The sequence below is a fragment of the Nicotiana tabacum genome, chromosome 5 (genome assembly GCF_000715075.1).
Source record: "Nicotiana tabacum cultivar K326 chromosome 5, ASM71507v2, whole genome shotgun sequence".
Taxonomy (NCBI): Eukaryota; Viridiplantae; Streptophyta; class Magnoliopsida; order Solanales; family Solanaceae; genus Nicotiana; species Nicotiana tabacum.
The window spans coordinates 22,919,125-22,936,444 of NC_134084.1; the positions used below are offsets into that span (position 1 = coordinate 22,919,125).

At 37.9% G+C, this 17,320-nt stretch overlaps 1 protein-coding gene and 1 pseudogene across 1 annotated transcript; one reads left to right on the forward strand and one right to left on the reverse strand.

Annotated features, from left to right (window-relative positions):
* The first annotated feature begins 331 nt into the window (after nucleotides 1-331).
* On the forward strand, nucleotides 332-1,011 carry LOC142180720 (agamous-like MADS-box protein AGL62; annotated as a pseudogene).
* A 1,149-nt stretch (nucleotides 1,012-2,160) lies between these two features.
* Nucleotides 2,161-7,539, reverse strand: LOC107828344 (uncharacterized). The gene is made up of 2 exons (XM_016655633.2): nucleotides 5,837-7,539; nucleotides 2,161-5,494 (listed from the first exon to the last, which is right to left on the reverse strand). Exons 1-2 carry the CDS (start codon nucleotides 6,408-6,410, stop codon nucleotides 5,460-5,462), a joined length of 609 nt encoding a protein of 202 aa, XP_016511119.1. The 5' UTR covers nucleotides 6,411-7,539; the 3' UTR covers nucleotides 2,161-5,459.
* Between the last annotated feature and the right edge of the window lie 9,781 nt (nucleotides 7,540-17,320).

Consider the following 17,320-nt stretch of genomic DNA (forward strand, 5'->3'; position numbering starts at 1 on the left):
ACAACAGCCAAAAAATCAATTAAAGTAAATTGGAGAGAGTACTTATTAAGGGATTTATCAAAAAAATAGTTGACTTTCACAAGTAATATATATGTCTTATCATTTTAATAATGCCAACTAAGGTGCATTGACTCTCGCATTATCAATCCATTAATAGGATAAGATTTTCTAACTCCCAAATTAGCACATTACATAGAAACAATAGTAAAAACATATTAAAGACAGCAAGTTTGAGAGTGCTCCAAAGCACCTTTAAATAGCCAATATTTTTTACTCTGAATGAAAACTCAAAAACCACGAGAATTATCTCTAATATTCTCTAGTGTCAGCCATGGCAAAGAAATCTAGCATGGGTCGTCAAAAAATCAAAATTTCCAAAATAGAGGTTAAGAATCATCTCCAAGTTACCTTCTCAAAACGTCGTTTTGGTCTTTTCAAGAAAGCTAGTGAACTATGCATACTTTGTGGGGTTGAAGTAGCTATCGTAGTTTTTTCACCTGCAAGAAAAAAAATTTCTTTTGGTCACCCTAATGTTGAGTCCATTATCGATAGGTTCCTCTCGAAAAATCATAATCCAATTTCTAATTCATCCCTTCATCTTGTTGATGCACATAGAAATGCTAGTGTTCAAGAGCTCAATTTGCAACTAACTCAGATTCTTTCTGAGCTTGAAATTGAAAAGAAAAGAGGAGAATCACTTGATCAAATGAGGAAAACTAGTCAAAATCAATATTGGTGGGAAGCTCCTATAATGCAACTTGCTTTGCATGAACTTGAACAATTAAAGGATTCAATGGAGGATTTAAAAAGAATGTGACAAATCAGGCAAGCAAGTTTATGGTTGAGACTGCTAATTCTTCTCCATATTTTGGTGTTAATGGTAATGGGATTTTTGATAACTATGATATCAAGCTAGCTCGAAACTTGGTTGCTTCAAATAATCTTCACAACCATAACTTTAGTTTTCAATCAGCTGGAATTTTTTTTTTTTTTGGTTCTCCTTTCTTTTGATCAATTAAAGCCAACGAGTACCTCACTAGCATGCCTTAATTTGCTCTGTGTTTTTCAAGTTCTCATTCTGTGAACTTATTGCCTATTAGTTACAAATGGTTGCCCTTATAAATCAATATTTTATTAATAGCAAATACTCCTTGCAAACCTTTTACATGCTATTATCATGGTATTATTCAGAACATTTATCAAGAATTCTTACCTTGTAAAATGAACTACGGGGAAAGATGCAGAGGCGGATCTAGGATTCCAAGAAGATGGGTGTACTATTACAAAGAGTTGAATCTAGAATTTATATTTGACAGGTTTAACTTTTAGGTTCTTACCATAAATCCATTATCATTTAGAAATTATAGGTTAAAATTAAAAAATTTGTTGCAATTCTAGCGATTTTTAATATATATACCGATGCTCCAGAACAAAAATGTTGAAATCATTGAACCATGCAACATCATCCACTGCTATTAGTTTTAATTATATAAAATTTTGCGATAACAAAGGAGATCAATAATTTTAATGTATTAGATTTAGGGATGTTGAATGAATAAGCCAAATAGAAAAACAAGGAAAAAGAAAAAATACTTAATTAAAACACAAGAGGGGATCGACACTAGATATGCCTATAACCAAGATTTAAACCTCTAACTTCACTTGTAAAGGTACACCCAATAATTATTGTACTATAAGACTATTTGAGCTTGGGTGCATACTGATGGCGAACATGGTGTCTAACTTCTGCTTCTTCTTCATTGCGGCTTGAGTTACCAAATGGAAAATGAAAAGAGTCATGCTCGAAAAGCTTTTCTCTTTAATGGTCCTTACACGCGTGCAACTAGAGTAGTCGAGTCCCGGATGTTGGTATTGAATATTGAGTGAGAAAAGAATTACACAAATAGCTGGTTAATTTTTTTTTTTGCCGATATACATAGACTATACAGCGATATATATGTGTGTGTGCATGTGTTTGTCTGTCTGTCTGTCTCTCTGTGTGTGTGCGCGTGCATAGAGCACTATAATTAATCCATCGACTAACTTATGCATCGACACAAGGAAGAAGATAGTAGAGATTATTAATGCAAAAACAACAGCTTCGTTATATATAACCATATAACACAAAAGTGCCACTTATCATAAACAAGAGAAAGGAAATTAGAAAGGTAAAACATGTCATTTCTTAATTAATATTCAACTATTAATATCATCAAAATCCATTGTCGAGCAGAAAGAAATTGAACGAAAACCCTAGAGTTTCTGAAAACAGAGAAAAAAAAAAAGAAGAGAACATTATTCTGTCTAGAATGTTCTGCCGACATATTACAAAATATCCCAATATAACTAAAAACAATAACAAAATGATAAAAGCTATTTACATAAACTTGTGAGCTTGATAGGCTGATGGGCCCTGCAACTTTTGCTTGTATCGGGCCTGGACTGTAGTGCCAGTGTTAACACCCCCCTCAAGATGGAGGGTGAAAATACACCCAAGCTTGCAAATAATACTATAGTGAGACTGTCCAGGTAAGACTTTAGTCATGATGTCAGCGAGCTGGGTAGAACTGGGAACAAAATGCAAAGAAATAAGGCCAGAATTCAGACATTCACGTACATAATGACAATCAATTTCTATGTGTTTGGTATGTTCATGGAAGACAGGGTTCTTAGCTATGTGTAAGGCAGTTTGACTGTCACAGTGAATGGGAACATGACTGCAAATGGGCAGACCAAGATCACCGAAAAGTCAAACTAACCAAGAAACTTCAGCAACAGTCTTCCTCAAGGCCCAGTACTCAGCTTCAACTGAAGATAAGGATATAGTAGGTTGCTTCTTTCTTTTCCATGAAATAGAACTGCCACCAAGAATGATATAGAAACCAAATACATATTTGCGAGAGATAGCACAGCACATGCAGCCCAATCAGAGTTAGAATAACCAAGAAGAGAAAAATCAGAACTGTTGGAAAGAAGAATACCCTGGGCTAGATCATTCAGAAGATACCTCAAGACATGTAACGCAGCCTGTATGTGTGGCACTTGAGGATTCTGAAGAAATTGGCTCAAGTGCGGCACAGAAAAGGAAATATCTGGCCTGGTGTATCGTAAGAAGTTAAGTTTTCCTATCAATCTTCTGTAGGTGTTGGGATCAGATGATGGCTCTCCCATGTCCAACACCAATTTGGACAAAGGGTCCAAAGGAGTGAGAACATGAGTGAATGCTGGCAATAAAACTCAGCAATCATATCAGTGGCATACTTTTGCTGAGTCATAAGGTAGCCTTGAGGATTTTGGGAAACTTCTAACCCTAAAAAATAGTGTAGTATACCCAAATCCTTGATCTTGAGTTGAGAGTCTAAGAAAGACTTTAAGGAGTTCAATTCAGAGACATCATCCCCAGCTAAGAGGATGTCATCCACATATACAGCAAGAACCACCAGAGAACTGGAGGTTGATTTAGTGAAAAGAAAATAATCATTAAGACTGGAAATGTAGCCTCTAGATAGCAAGGCTTCAGACAGTTTTGAAAACCACTATCTGGAAGCTTGCGTGAGGCCATAGAGGGACTTCTTAAGTCTGTAAACCAATAGTGAAGAAGTGGAAGAAGAAGAGATTTCAAGGCCAGGAGGAAACTTCATGTAGACCTCCTCACTTAGGTCACCATGAAGAAAAGCATTATTGATATCAAGTTGAAAAATAATCTAACCTCTCTTGATAGCCAAGGTCAATAGGCATTTAATAGTGGTCAGTTTGACCACAGGGGAGAAAGTTTCAGTAAAATCAATGTCTTCCTTTTGAGCATCACCCCTAATAACTAGTCGTGTCTTATACCTTTCAATAGAACCATCAGCCTTTTGTTTGATCTTATAGACCCACTTGCAAGGAATGGCTTTCTTGTTAGGTGGTAGAGGAACAATGTCATAGGTCTGATTTGCATTAAGAGTCCTAAATTCTTGTAGCATAGCCTCCTTCCATGCAGGGTTTGATGCCGCCTGCTGGTAAAACTGAGGCTCATGAGGGTCAATGTCCCAGGTATAGTTTGCTTCATATGAGGGTCACTAAGATCAACCATGGAGGAATTAGGAGGAGGAGCAGGAAGTAATGTACAATTGCAAACATAGTCATTCAGGTAGGTAGGTTTGGTAACTGTTCTAAGAGATTTCCTAAGAGGAGGAGAAATATGAGAATGAGAAGGAATGTCAGAGGAGGAATTAGAATCAGTAGAACTGGGAGAAGGAAGATTAGAGATGACAGGACTGAGAGGAGGAGGAGAAACTACTAAAGGAGACATAGGAGGAAGATCTTCAGAAGCAGAAGGAGATGTAATGTTACAAGCAGAAGATGGGAACTCAGCAAATGGTTGTACAAAGGAAGGAAAGAATGAAGGATGAGAATGAAAAACTGATTTGTAAGGGAAAACATGTTCATGGAACACTACATCTCTAGAGTAGAAAACAGAAAAATTAGAAAGATTCAACAAGTTGTAACCCTTCTTTCCACAGGGATAATCCAAAAATAAGCAGGAGATGGTTCTTGATTGGAATTTATCCCTGCCCACCTTAGGAGATATGGCAAAGCAAAGGCAGCCAAAGGATTTTAAGTGTTCATATATAAGTGGGTGAATTCCCAATGTAATTTTTCATAAGGAGAGAGGTTGAGCAAAAAAGATAAAGGCATTCTATTGATAAGGTAAGTGGCAGTAAGTATGCACTCACCCCAAAACTTGAGAGGAAGCTTAGACTGAAATGGAAGTGCCCTGGCAACTTCCAAAAGGTGTTTGTGTTTTCTTTCCACAACACCATTTTGTTGTGGAGTGTGAGAATGGTTGTTTGATGAAAAATACCCTCATTTTTAAAGAAATTAATGGCTTCAACACTACTACCTAATTCAAAAGCATTATCTGACCTAAAAGTATGAACATTGGAATGAAAATGAACTTTGACCATGGATGTAAATGCCTTAAGGATAGGGCATTACCATTACAAGAGAGAAGGTGTGTCCAGGTTACTCTAGTATAATCATCCACTAAAGTGAAAAAGTACCTGAACCCTTTATATGTCTTAGTATTATAGGATTCCCAAATATCAATATGAATAAGTTGGAAGGGGGAAGTAGACTATATAGAACTATCATGAAAAGGTAACCTCTGTTGTCTAGCCATTGGGCAAGTTGGACAAAGGAAAGATTGTTTAGAAGAGACTTTTTCAGACAAATAAGAAATAGTCTCATTTTTTGAAAAGGTATAAGACCTAATCTTTGATGTCAAAACAAGTCCATTTTATTAATGGTGGATGTTTGATTACAAGCAGAATCAACATTAATTGAAGGTTGATTGAATAAGAAGTAAATAACTTGGCTTATTACAAAATACTGAACTAGGTTGTACTATAGAGGCAGGAAGAGAAGATGGAAATAAATCAGCATCTGGATGTAGATAGTATAATCTCCCAGCAGCCTTACCAATTATCAGTGACCTCTTTAGAGAAAGGCCCTGTATAAGACAATTGGTTTTGGTAAGTACTGCTATGCAATCCAACTGTGTGATAAGTTGATGAATAGAAATTAAATTGAATTGGAAAGACTGTACAAGAAGAACGTTAACCAATATTATATCATGTATAAGATGTAATGATCTAGTTGATATAACTTTTATAACCATTGGGTAAAGTTACAAGGAAGGGTTTAGGTAAAGGTGTGAGATTTTGAAGTAGATGTTTGTATGGAGTCATATGGTTAGTGGATCCTGAATCCAAAATCCAAAGTTGTATACCTAGATGTGAAGATGCACATGCATGAGAAACAGGAAAGTCAGCAACATAAGGACTGAACAAACCTGCAAAATGAGCAAAGCCAGAGTCTTCTGTGGAGGAAACATCAGGAGACATCCCAGTAGAGAGTTGAACTTGCTGAAACATACTCAGGAGATGTTGATATTGCTGCTTGGTAAAACCATAAACTGAATTATCAGAGGAGGCAGCAGATGAACGGGAAGGAGAGACATATGGAACTTCAGTCTGGACACAAGATGCTGATTTCTTATTCTTGGTGAACTTAAAATCAGTAGGAAATCCATGTAGCCTATAGCATTTGTCCACAGTATGTCCAGTTTTCTTGCAATATGTGCAAAAAATAGAATTTGCAGTCCTTTTAGAGTCAAAGTTGACTCTCTGAGTGAAGTTCCTATTGTTGTTGTTGAAACAAGTAGGAGAGGCTAGAAAAGATGCAGAATCACCAGAAAAACTAGGAGCATGTGGTGCTCTCTGGCTCTCATCCGCTTGTTGTAGGATAGAATAGACTTTACTTATAGGTGGTAAGGGATTCATCATCATGATGGTGCTTTTGATAGTAGAATAAGATTCATTTAATCCACTGAGGAATTGAAATAACTGTTGATCTTCTATGAACATGGGACGAGCCCCACATGAACAGGTAGGTCCCACATAAGATGAATTCAACTCATCCCAAAGTATTTTAAGTTTAGTAAAATAGTTAGATATGTGTGAAGAACCTTGCACAATTGTACTTATCTCTCTCTGAATTTGTAGATACTTTGACTCATTGGACTACCCAAACCTCTCATTGATATCTTTCCAGACCTCTTTAGCAGTTTTAAGACACATTACAATAGTGGCAATTTCTCTAGACATGGAGTTTATGATTCAAGACTTAACCATATCATTATATCTTTCCCAATAAGGATAATAGGGTGAGCCCGGGATAGGTTGGGATATTCTCCCATCTAGGATCCCTAGTTTATTCTTGGCAGATAAGGAAGTGAGCATGCTACTTCTCCAAAGAACAAAACCCATACCCTTAAAAGGTATTGAAACCAATTGGCTACCAGGACTGTCCGAAGGGTGGACATACAGAGGGTGAGATGGATCTAAGGAGAAAGGCACAAAATCTCCAGAGTTGGAGGTTGTGGTATTATCTACACTATCATGAATGCTACCCATGACAGCAGACTTAGCCAAATTATACAACCACAAAAGATACAATCACTAGAGATCGAAGTTGATCTGAAACGAACAACAATTTCTACACACACGCGACATGCAAATACAGAATATTCCTCACACATGAAGAGAAATAAGCTGTAAAGTAGTAGATAGGAAGAACGTTACCAACATTGTGAGAAAAATTCAAAAAACCCTAGGAAGACACTCGAATAAAGAAGAAAATGTTGATAAACACTAGATTCCAGCAACACAACACTAGGAGAGTGACATCAAACCAAAATTGTAGAAACTCTTAATTATTCTTCGAGGAATTCACGTCTCAGACGAGAACCCCAATCTCAGCGAACCAAACGGAAAAGACGAAAACTCCGGTCTAGAGTAACATCAGAGTGAAGGTGAGTATGAGATGATACCGAAACCATACTTTGATACCATATTAACATCATCAAAATCCATTGCCGAGCAAAAAGAAATTCAAAGAAAACCCTAGAGTTTCTGAAGATATAGAGAGAAAGAAGAGAGCATTATTTTGTCTAGAATATTCTGCCGACTTATTACAAAATATCCCAATATAACTAAAAACAATAGCAAAATGATAAAGGCTATTTACAGAAACTTGTGGGCTTGATGGGCTGCACTAATAGGTCGTGCAGCGGTTGCTTATATTGGGCCTGGACTGTGGTGCCAGTGTCAACATCAACTAATCATAATAATCCCTTCAGATTGGCCTCTCTCAAGTGGTTGAATTGGTAAGGAACAATTGAAGAACAATAGTCGATAGCGTCCTGATTCAAGAATTGATTCTCATCCCCAAATCTAGCAATATAATTATTATTCATAGTTGAAGTAGTTGGCAATTCATCAACTCTCATTGTTACTTTGTATTGTGGCATGATAGATGCGCGGTGAGTTGTGGGAGATAGAGATTGCACGAGTGAAGTTGCGGTTCAGTTTCGAAAAGGAAGTCATAAGTTCTAAACATCGTAAGAAATTTCGGAAGATCTAAAGAATGCTAAAACTGGCGATATTTTGTATCGCCTGAGACCGTATATATTATAGAAGATACATTATGTATTAAATTGCGGGTCTTGGCTAGTACTAAATACAAAAATCGCATGGTTAATAACTATTGACTAGTGATGCCAGAGAAGGGTGTGTGTTGTAGGGTAAATTTGAGCGTAGTTTATGTTTCAAACCTTAAAATCCAATTTCTAAAATTACATTAAAAAAATAGAACTACTTAAAATTTAATTTTCTTAAACACTACTTAAAATTTAATTTTCTTAAATTTGCATCGAAGAAATAAAAGAATTTCAATTATAAAATTGCATTGAAAAAATAAAACTACTTAAAAGTCCGAATTTCTGAAATTTGGAGATATAAAAATTTGGAACCCTTATAACATCAGATGCGAAGTGATCGAGTGCAAATTTCTAAAATGTATTCCAAAGTAGGTAAATTTACACACAAAAAAAATTATAAAATACAAATATAACTTCAATAGTGACTTTTTCTTTTTATTATTAATAAAACTAGCAAAAAAAAAAACTAAATAGTGACCCAGAAAACGGATCACCCGAGACTATATGCGAATATTGGAGAGAAGTTAACACAACTCATGCACTTCTAGTCGCACATTTGTTAATCACCATGCAAAGAATCACCAGGACAATGGAAAGCTTTTTAGATACGAAATCGACACCAAATTCAATCGCTTTGACCAAATCCTATATATAAGTTTAAAAATTCCACAACATATTTACAAAATTTAAAATCAAGTTGCAGTTACTAGTGCTTGACTTGAAGTTTGCTTCCTAGAATACAGGACCAAATAACATTCACAAATCTTGGATACGTCTATGTAAATCACTTTGGATTATTCATGTTAAATCCAATTATTCTGGTAATCATCGGAACCATGCCTGATATTACAAGCCCCAAATTTTAACATGAAAAAAAAAAGAGTATTAAAATTCAAAACAAAAACTGCAACCATTCCATAAAGGAGAAGGGTTACGAGTAAAATTAGAGTTCAGACAACTAAACAAAATGTTAGTTTTATCAACTACTTGCGAGGACGAGTATCTTCAGGGCCACCAACTCCAGAGGCAACTTTGGCTACGTCAACAGCAGTCGCTTCAGGTTTCTTCATTGCATACATAGTGCCGTACCAAATAGCACCTGTGATAGCAAAACCAACAAGTGCCATGGTCGTAATGCTATAAGGTAACCGCCCTCTTTGATGTAGTACAGTACCTACAGCGACGAATCCAAGATTTAAATATAATAGATTCAAGATTTTGAGTTATTGTTAAGAACCAATACTTCTAGAAGTATTTTTCTTAGAGCCAATGATAGTTTCTCTTTTTAGTTCCATACCTAATTAAACTTCGGGTTCGGGCTTTTAACCGATTTGAAATGAGTTTATCCCGAAATTATAGTATTATTTTTATCCCTATAGTAAGTGGGATAACAATCTCGAAATAACTAATCCTACAATAACTGTTTTCCAACCAAACGACACACACACAAATAACACGGGGGAGTATTATGACACACACACACATGTATAGTACTATTTATAAAAATAATGAGTTAAATTAAATCGCACGCACTCTAGTCTAGGTACCTGGATTATGGCCTGGTGGTCTCATAGAAGCCTCAACTCCAGCATTTTTCACTTCCTCAGGACTCATCTTGGTTGTATCCGCCATTTTTCTCCATTCTTCATTTCCTGCCATTTCCTTTTGTTGTTTTGTTTTCTGATCTCACTCTGGTTTCTAACAGAGTTTTCTAGTGTTGCAGGTTTGTTTTTTGGGGTTGTTCTTTGAAATGAATGAGGTTTTCACTTTGCATGGTTTTATTAGGGCGGTGGGAAAGGTTTTGGGAAGGGGGATGGAACGTCAAATGATGACACGTGGTTACAAAACAGAAATAAGAGTGATGTAGAATAAACATGTGTCCAATTCTAGTGTTTGGCTGATGACTCCTAATTTTGTGCCTTTGGTTTACAGTTTTTTTTTTTTCTTTTTTTGTTGGAGCATTTTCTTGCTTATTGGATATTCGCTTGGTAAGGCAAAAACGTTTTTAAAAATAATAATTATTTTGATATTTTTCAAGATTCGGGTTAACTTAGTAGTGGAATATTTCTTTACCGGTTGTATTCATTTTATTTTGCGTCTATACCCGTTTTTTGTGTCACATTTTAACTAGTGCTGGCTTTACAAAAAAAAATCGCAAGCGTACCCACTTTTTCGCATAACTTCAGCACACGGGACTGAAGTAGCAAAGACAATCACGCAAAACTTCAGCATTCTAGTAGTCGGGCCTGAAGTTCTGCTGTAGAGCTGAAGTTTTTGTTTTGTGACTGGCAAACTTCAACTCTAAAGTTGAAGTTTTTGTGTTGTAACTGGGAAACTTAGAGCTGAAGTTTTTGTGTTGTAACTGGAAACTTCAGCTCTAGAGCTGATGTTTTTATGTTGTAATTGGGAAACTTCAGCTCTAGAGCTGAAGTTTTTGTATTGTAACTGGGAGCTGAAGTTTTTGTCTTTGTAACTGGCGAGCTGAAATTTTTGTTAATTTGCTGTATTTGTCAATTATAATTTTTTAGCTATATTTTTGTTGTTTTGCCTTAGTTGTAGCTAGTGGTTGTTAGCTGAAGTGGACTAGAATGAGCAAGTTATGTTTTTAAGAAAGCCACAAGATGCTCAATATATGTCCTCCGAGACAAAAGAAGGAATAATGGTGCCCAAACAAACAAAAATAAGTAGAGAGGCGTATGATTATATACTGCACAAAAATCATACCAAGAAATATATATATTTCCAAAGGGCACACAAACAAGTGAGCAATCCAAAACAAACCCAACTGGTAACTTAAACTTTTTCCTAAGACTAATTTGCTGTAAATTTGGAGCAGAAGTACAACTGCCGAACTGTTCAATTAAAAAAAATTGACCTTATAACTAAAGCAGTGTTGCTTCTGGAGATAAATACCAATTTATTTTGTAACTTGAAGAAGAAAACAAAAGAGGAGAAGGAGGAGAAGAAAGAGGGTTGAAATTATTTAAAAAATAGGTACAAGTTAAAAGTTTTTAAAAGAATGGGTATAGGTTAAATGGAGGCGACCAAATAGGACGCCCGTGTAATTTTTACTTTTATTATATATAATACTAGACGCCTTCGCACGGGCCCAACAATTTATGCTTAGATATAATTTGTTTGTAGTTTATGCCTTGACGAATTTCCTTAATTTTATTTTTTGCTGATAAAAGTTATCCAAACATTAAGTTTCAGATTATAATATTCTAGTATTTTGGTGAACTCCAAATCTTATAGGTAAAATAATATAGATTAATATATCTACTTTTTAAAATACTTTTTCCGGATTGTTCCTCTCTTTATTTGTATTTAATTTTGTTCTTCCTCCTTTTATTTTCCAATACGTTCGAGGGTTAAAAAATCAACTTATAGTAAATAAATATGATTTCTACAATATTTAACTCTAAGTTGATTAACTAAACTAAAAAAACACTATAAACTTCTATAACTTTAAATGTAATAATATATCTTTTTATCTTTAATATTTTTAGTATTCCTCATAATTTGAAAATAGGATATTTATTTTCTCTAGATTTTTTCCTGTTAAACAATGTACTTATTTGATCATGGCAGGGACCCAACATAGAAAGTGGCCGTCCAAATAATACTTTTAATTTTCTTGCAATGAAACTTGTAAGTTTCTAAAATATTACATTTTTACGTTGTTTTATTTTTTGTGAAACTTATAAATAATATATTTCACAACACAATAATTTATCTTTAACTCTAGAAATTAATAAAATAGACATTAAAATAAAATTTGATTTGAATTTGATAAATTAATAAGTGATCCTTTTTAGCACTCTCGTAGTCTCATTTTACGTGGTAGACATATTACCTAGAATGTAATACAATTGTCTTCCTTATAGTTCACTACTGAACTTATGAGACAATAATTATTAGTAGTAGGTAACTATATTTTCAAGTATTGTTAAGTTAATAAAACTTTAAATTAGTCCCTACTAAATCAAAGAGAACGTACCACTCTAATACTAAGGAAGAGAGTAGTATAGTAGTGCATAGTATTTTTTTTTTCCTTTGTTAAAAGTACCAATAATAATCAAAATTATATCTTCTTTATTAGTATTGATGATAACAATTACAAAAAACTAAAAAAAAATGTTTGAGGTTTATTCACCACATTTTTAACAATATCTCAAAATAATTTGTTAATAATCATCCGAGCTTATTTATGCTTGAGAGCTGAAAGTAATATCTATTGACTATTACTAATTGTTCATTGAATTTAGCGAAGTGGTTTTGTCAAATATGAGTTTTGTTGTATGTTTAGATGGGATGGGATGTGGGGTCCATGTGAGGTAGTACAAAGAAAGAACGTGGAGATGGCTGATATTTGTGATGACCCAAAAAGTCATCATTTGTTTTTAAATTGAATTCTACGTCCTGGGGTCTTAAAACCTCTTTTAGCATCATCTCGATTTGCGTGCGCCGTCCGGGCGCGTAGCCGGAAAGCCTATATGTGAAAATCTATGAAAAATAATAAGTTTTGACTATAAAATGAATTTATTTGACTTCGGTCAATGTTTTGGGTAAACGAACCCGGACCCATGATTTGACGGTCCCGAAGGTCCGTAGAAAAATATGGGACTTGGGCGTACGCCTGGAATCGAATTCCGAGGTCTCAAGCCCGAGAAATGAATTTTTGAAAGAAATTATTTTCTGAAATTGTTTAAAGGTTTTTGAAATGAAATTTGATTAGAACATGATGGTATCGGGCCCGTATTTTGGTTTCGGCACCCGTCACAGGTCTTATATATGATGTAAGACGTCTCTGTAGAATTTGGTGAAAACAGATGTCATTTGGCGTGATTCGGACCTAAATTGCAAAAATTGATGTTTTAAGAAGTTTAAGGAAATTCTTTGATTTTGAGATTTAATTCATTGTTAATGAGGTTATTTTGGCGATTTGATCGCACGAATAAGTTCGTATGATATTGTTGAGTTAGTACGTATGTTTGGTTAGAAGCCCCGAGGGCTCGGGTGTGTTTCGGATGTGTTTCGGAAGGTTTCGGACTAAGTAAAAGTTGCAGGTTTTCAGTTGTTGGTATTCAGATATGTCTTTCTTCGCATTCGCGGGAGGACCCTCGCGAACGCGATGCGTTAATTTTTGCTGAAGGAAATTCCTTCTACGTGAACGCGTAAACCAGGTTGTGAACGCGAGGTATTGGGGGGTTATCCTTTCACGAACACGGTCCTGGCCACGCGAGCACGAAGGTTAATTGAGCCTGAGCGGGGGTGGGGCATTTACCCTACGCGAACGCGAGGGCTCGAGGAGTTCTTTCCCGCGAACACGAGCCCACGTACGCCAACGCGAAGGTCTCTCAGGCCTGACTCATCGCGAACGCGATGAGCTGAGCCTGTCGCGAACGTGAATACAATTTTTGCCCAGTTATTTTAAGTCCCAAAAACAGAACACATTACGGGAATTTCATAATTTTTCACAAACTTCATCTTCTCCACACTTCTTGGTTGATTTTTGAAGGAGAACTTCACCATAGCTTCATAGGTATGTAATCCTAAGCTCGTTTTCTTCCATTTCTATCAACACCCATTAGATTTCTTGGCTTAAATCATGTGATTAAGGGTAGAAAATTAGGGATTTGGGTATCGTTAGGACTTTTTGGTTATTTGGGAATTTGACCTCGTTTTGGGGTCGGGTTTCAAAATAAATTGTATATTCGGGCTCGTGGGTGAATGGGTTATCGGGTTTTGGTCCGAACCTCGTGTTTTGACCAAGCGGGCCCGGGGTCGATTTTTTACTTTTTTGGAAGAATGATTAGAAAGCTATAATTAAACATTGGAATTGGATTGTTTAGCATTTATTGATGTTATTAAGTTGATTATGTCTAGATACAATTGATTTGGAGCCGAATTCGAAAGGAAAGGCGGTGTTTGAGGATTAAGTAGGCCGTGAAAGTTCGAGGTAAGTGTTCAGTTTAACCTTACCTTGAAGGATTAGGAGTTGAGTCCTATTTGCTATTTGCTTCTTGTTGAGTACGACGTATAGCATGGTGACGAGTATCTATACGTTGGTGTCGAGCATGACCGTGAGTCTTAAATTGTAACTTGTTGTGTTCCTAAATGATATTGCGAGTGCTTTAATTGATGTTTCTCGATATTAAGCAAGGATTAAGTTTGTTTTTCGTGGAAATTATTAAGTTTGAGTATTGGTGAAGCTAAAATGGTTAGATGTAGGATTAAGATTGTTTATAGCTGCTTCTCTCTTTCTAGGACGTACTTATTTATGCGATCGATTCCCTTGCCGGGATAGCGTGGTTTGTTAGTGATCCCTTGTCGGGACTGTTGTTATGATTATTGTTGATTGTATATTTGGAACGGGTTGCACGCCGCAACACTATTATTATATATGGATCGGGTTGCATGCCGCAACAATGATATGTTGGATCGGGTTGCACGCCGCAACAGTTATATAGGTGGATCGGGCTGCACGCCGCAACAGTATTAATTGATAAGGGATCGGGTTGCGCGCCACAATAGTGTTATTATTGTTTTGCTGTAGATTTTGAACTGTTCTCTCATACTTCTCTTAAGCCTGCTCGATTTGATATGTTCCCCGAAGCATGTACCCCCTCCCATTCAAACTGCTTATTTATGTTTATTTTCCGTCGTATATTATATAATTGCACAGGTTTATCTGGAGTCTGGTCCTATCCTCGTCACTACCTCGCCGGGGTTAGGCCAAGCACTTACCAGCACACGGGGTCGGTTGTGCTGATGCTACACTCTGCACTCTGTGCAGATACCGGAGCAGCTTTGGGTCAGTAGCACTTGGGGAGCCAGCCTTCAGTCCACAGAGATACTGAGGCAGTCCCGTAGGCATCTGCAGGTCCGACGTCTCTTCTATCTACTTCTGTGTTCTATTTTCATTTGTATCCCAGACAAACTGTATTTCTTTTCTTCAGACATCTGTATGTAGTATTCATAGACAATCCGTGAATATTGTGACACCGGTTTTTGGGTAGAGACGCATGTTGGTATTTTTATATTTATTTTGGTATTATATTAGTCTAAGTCTTCCGCTTAATTTCATCTTCCGCTATTATTTAAATGTTGATCACCTATCAATACAAGTTGTTAAAAGGATTAAAATAAAAAAGTTAAAAATTTCTAAGATGCGTGGCTTGCCTAGCTTCTACGAGTAGGAGCCATCACGACTCTCGCGGGTGGAAAATCTGGATCGTGACAAGTTGGTATTAGAGCTCTAGGTTACATAGGTCTCACAATTCACGGACAAGCTTAGTAGAGTCTGAGGGATCGGTACGGAGACGTTTGTATTTATCCCCCAGAGGCTACAGAGTTAGGAAAAACTTCACATTTGTTCTTTCTTGTCGTGCGGTTTTGTTTCTCAATGCTAATTAGATTTCTATTATGTTCTTTCGCAGATGGCGAGAACACGCGCTTCCTCATCCACCGCTCAGCAGCCCCATCCCCCAGTAGCAGCTCCCACGAGGAGCAGAGGCCGTGCTAGAGGCCAAGGTAGGGGCAGTGCTCAACCTCGAGCAGACGCACCAGTGGCGGAGCCTCAGGTTGATTTTGATGATGTGGTTCCAGCCCCAGTAGTTCTGGTGGGCCCAACTCAGGTCCCAGAGGGGTTTATTGCTACCCTAGTTCTTCAGGATGCCCTGGTCCGATTAGTGGGCCTCATGGAGAGTGTCACCCGGACAGGCTTGCTTCCTGTAGCACCAGACGTCTCTCAGGCTGGAGGAGGAGACCAAACTACTGGTACTCGCACTCCGGAGCAAGTAGCTCCCCAGTTCCAGACTCCAGTGGTTCAGCTAGTTGGAGCAGTTCAGGCGAGTGTGGTAGCTCAGACCGGTGATGGAGTAGCTATGTCTGTCGATGCTTTGTGGAGGCTGGAGAGGTTCACCAAGCTTTGCACTACCACTTTCAGCGGAGCATCTGCTGAGGATCCCCAGGACTATCTAGACAGTTGTTATGAGGTTCTCAGGAACATGGGGATTGTTGAGACCAATAGGGTCGATTTTGCTACATTTTGCTTGTCTGGATCCGCCAAGACTTGGTGGAGAGATTATTGCTTGGCTAGACCAGCCAGATCACCAGCCTTGACTTGGGAGGAGTTTGCACAGCTATTTCTTGAGAAGTTTCTCCCTATTACTCATAGAGAGGCCTATCGGAGGCAGTTTGAGGGTCTCCGGCAAGGTTCCATGACGGTTACCCAGTACGAGACCAGATTCATCGACTTGGCTTGCCATGCTCTTGTCATACTTCCTACCGAGAGAGAGAGGGTGAGGAGGTTTATTGACGGTCTTATTCAGCCGAATAGTCTTCAGATGGCTAGGGAGGCTGGGAGTGAGATTACTTTTCAGGAGGCGGCCAATGTGGCCAAGAGAGTGAAGACGGTTCTGTCATAGGGAGGTGGTCATGGGTCAGACAAGAGGCCCTGTCATTCAGGCCGATTTAGTGGTACCTCGTATGGAGGCAAAGATTCATATGGTAGAGGCCATCTTCCTAGGCCCTTTCAGTCAACACTTCAGGTTTCTCACGGTGCTTCGGGTGGTTGTGGTTCTCACATACAGTATTCCGATCAGCAACCCTACAGTGCACCACCAGCTCCTATCAGTGCACCGCCGCTCCAGAGTTTTTGGGGTGGTCATTCAGGTCACCAGGGTCAGTCTCAATTTCCTCAATCGCAGCACTCAGGTGGATGCTATGAGTGTGGTGAGTATGGTTATATCCGGAGGTCTTGTCCGAGATTGGTGAGTACTTAGTTGCAGCAGCAGGGTTCACGTGCTATGGTTCAGGCACCAGATGTTCCACAAACCACCCAGCCAGCTAGAGGTGGAGGCCAGCAAGCTGCAGGCCGTCCCAGAGATGTAGCCCAGGGTAGTGGGGCCTAGCCCCGATGTTATGCTCTTCCTGCTAAGCCCGAGGCTGAGGCTTCAGATGCGGTGATCACAGGTACTGTTCTGGTTTGTGATAGAGATGCTTCAGTGTTATTTGATCCAGGGTCTACATACTCGTATGTGTCATCTTATTTTGCACTGTATCTGGTCATGCCTAGTGATTATTTGAGTGTTCCTGTTTATGTGTTTACACCGGTGGGTGATCCTATTGTGGTAGACCGAGTCCATCGCTCTTGTGTAGTTGTGATTGGGGTTCTTGAGACTCGAGTAGATTTGTTGCTTCTGGACATGGTCTATTTCGATGTTATATTGGGGATGGACTGGTTATCACCAGACTAGTTACTGGAGGAGG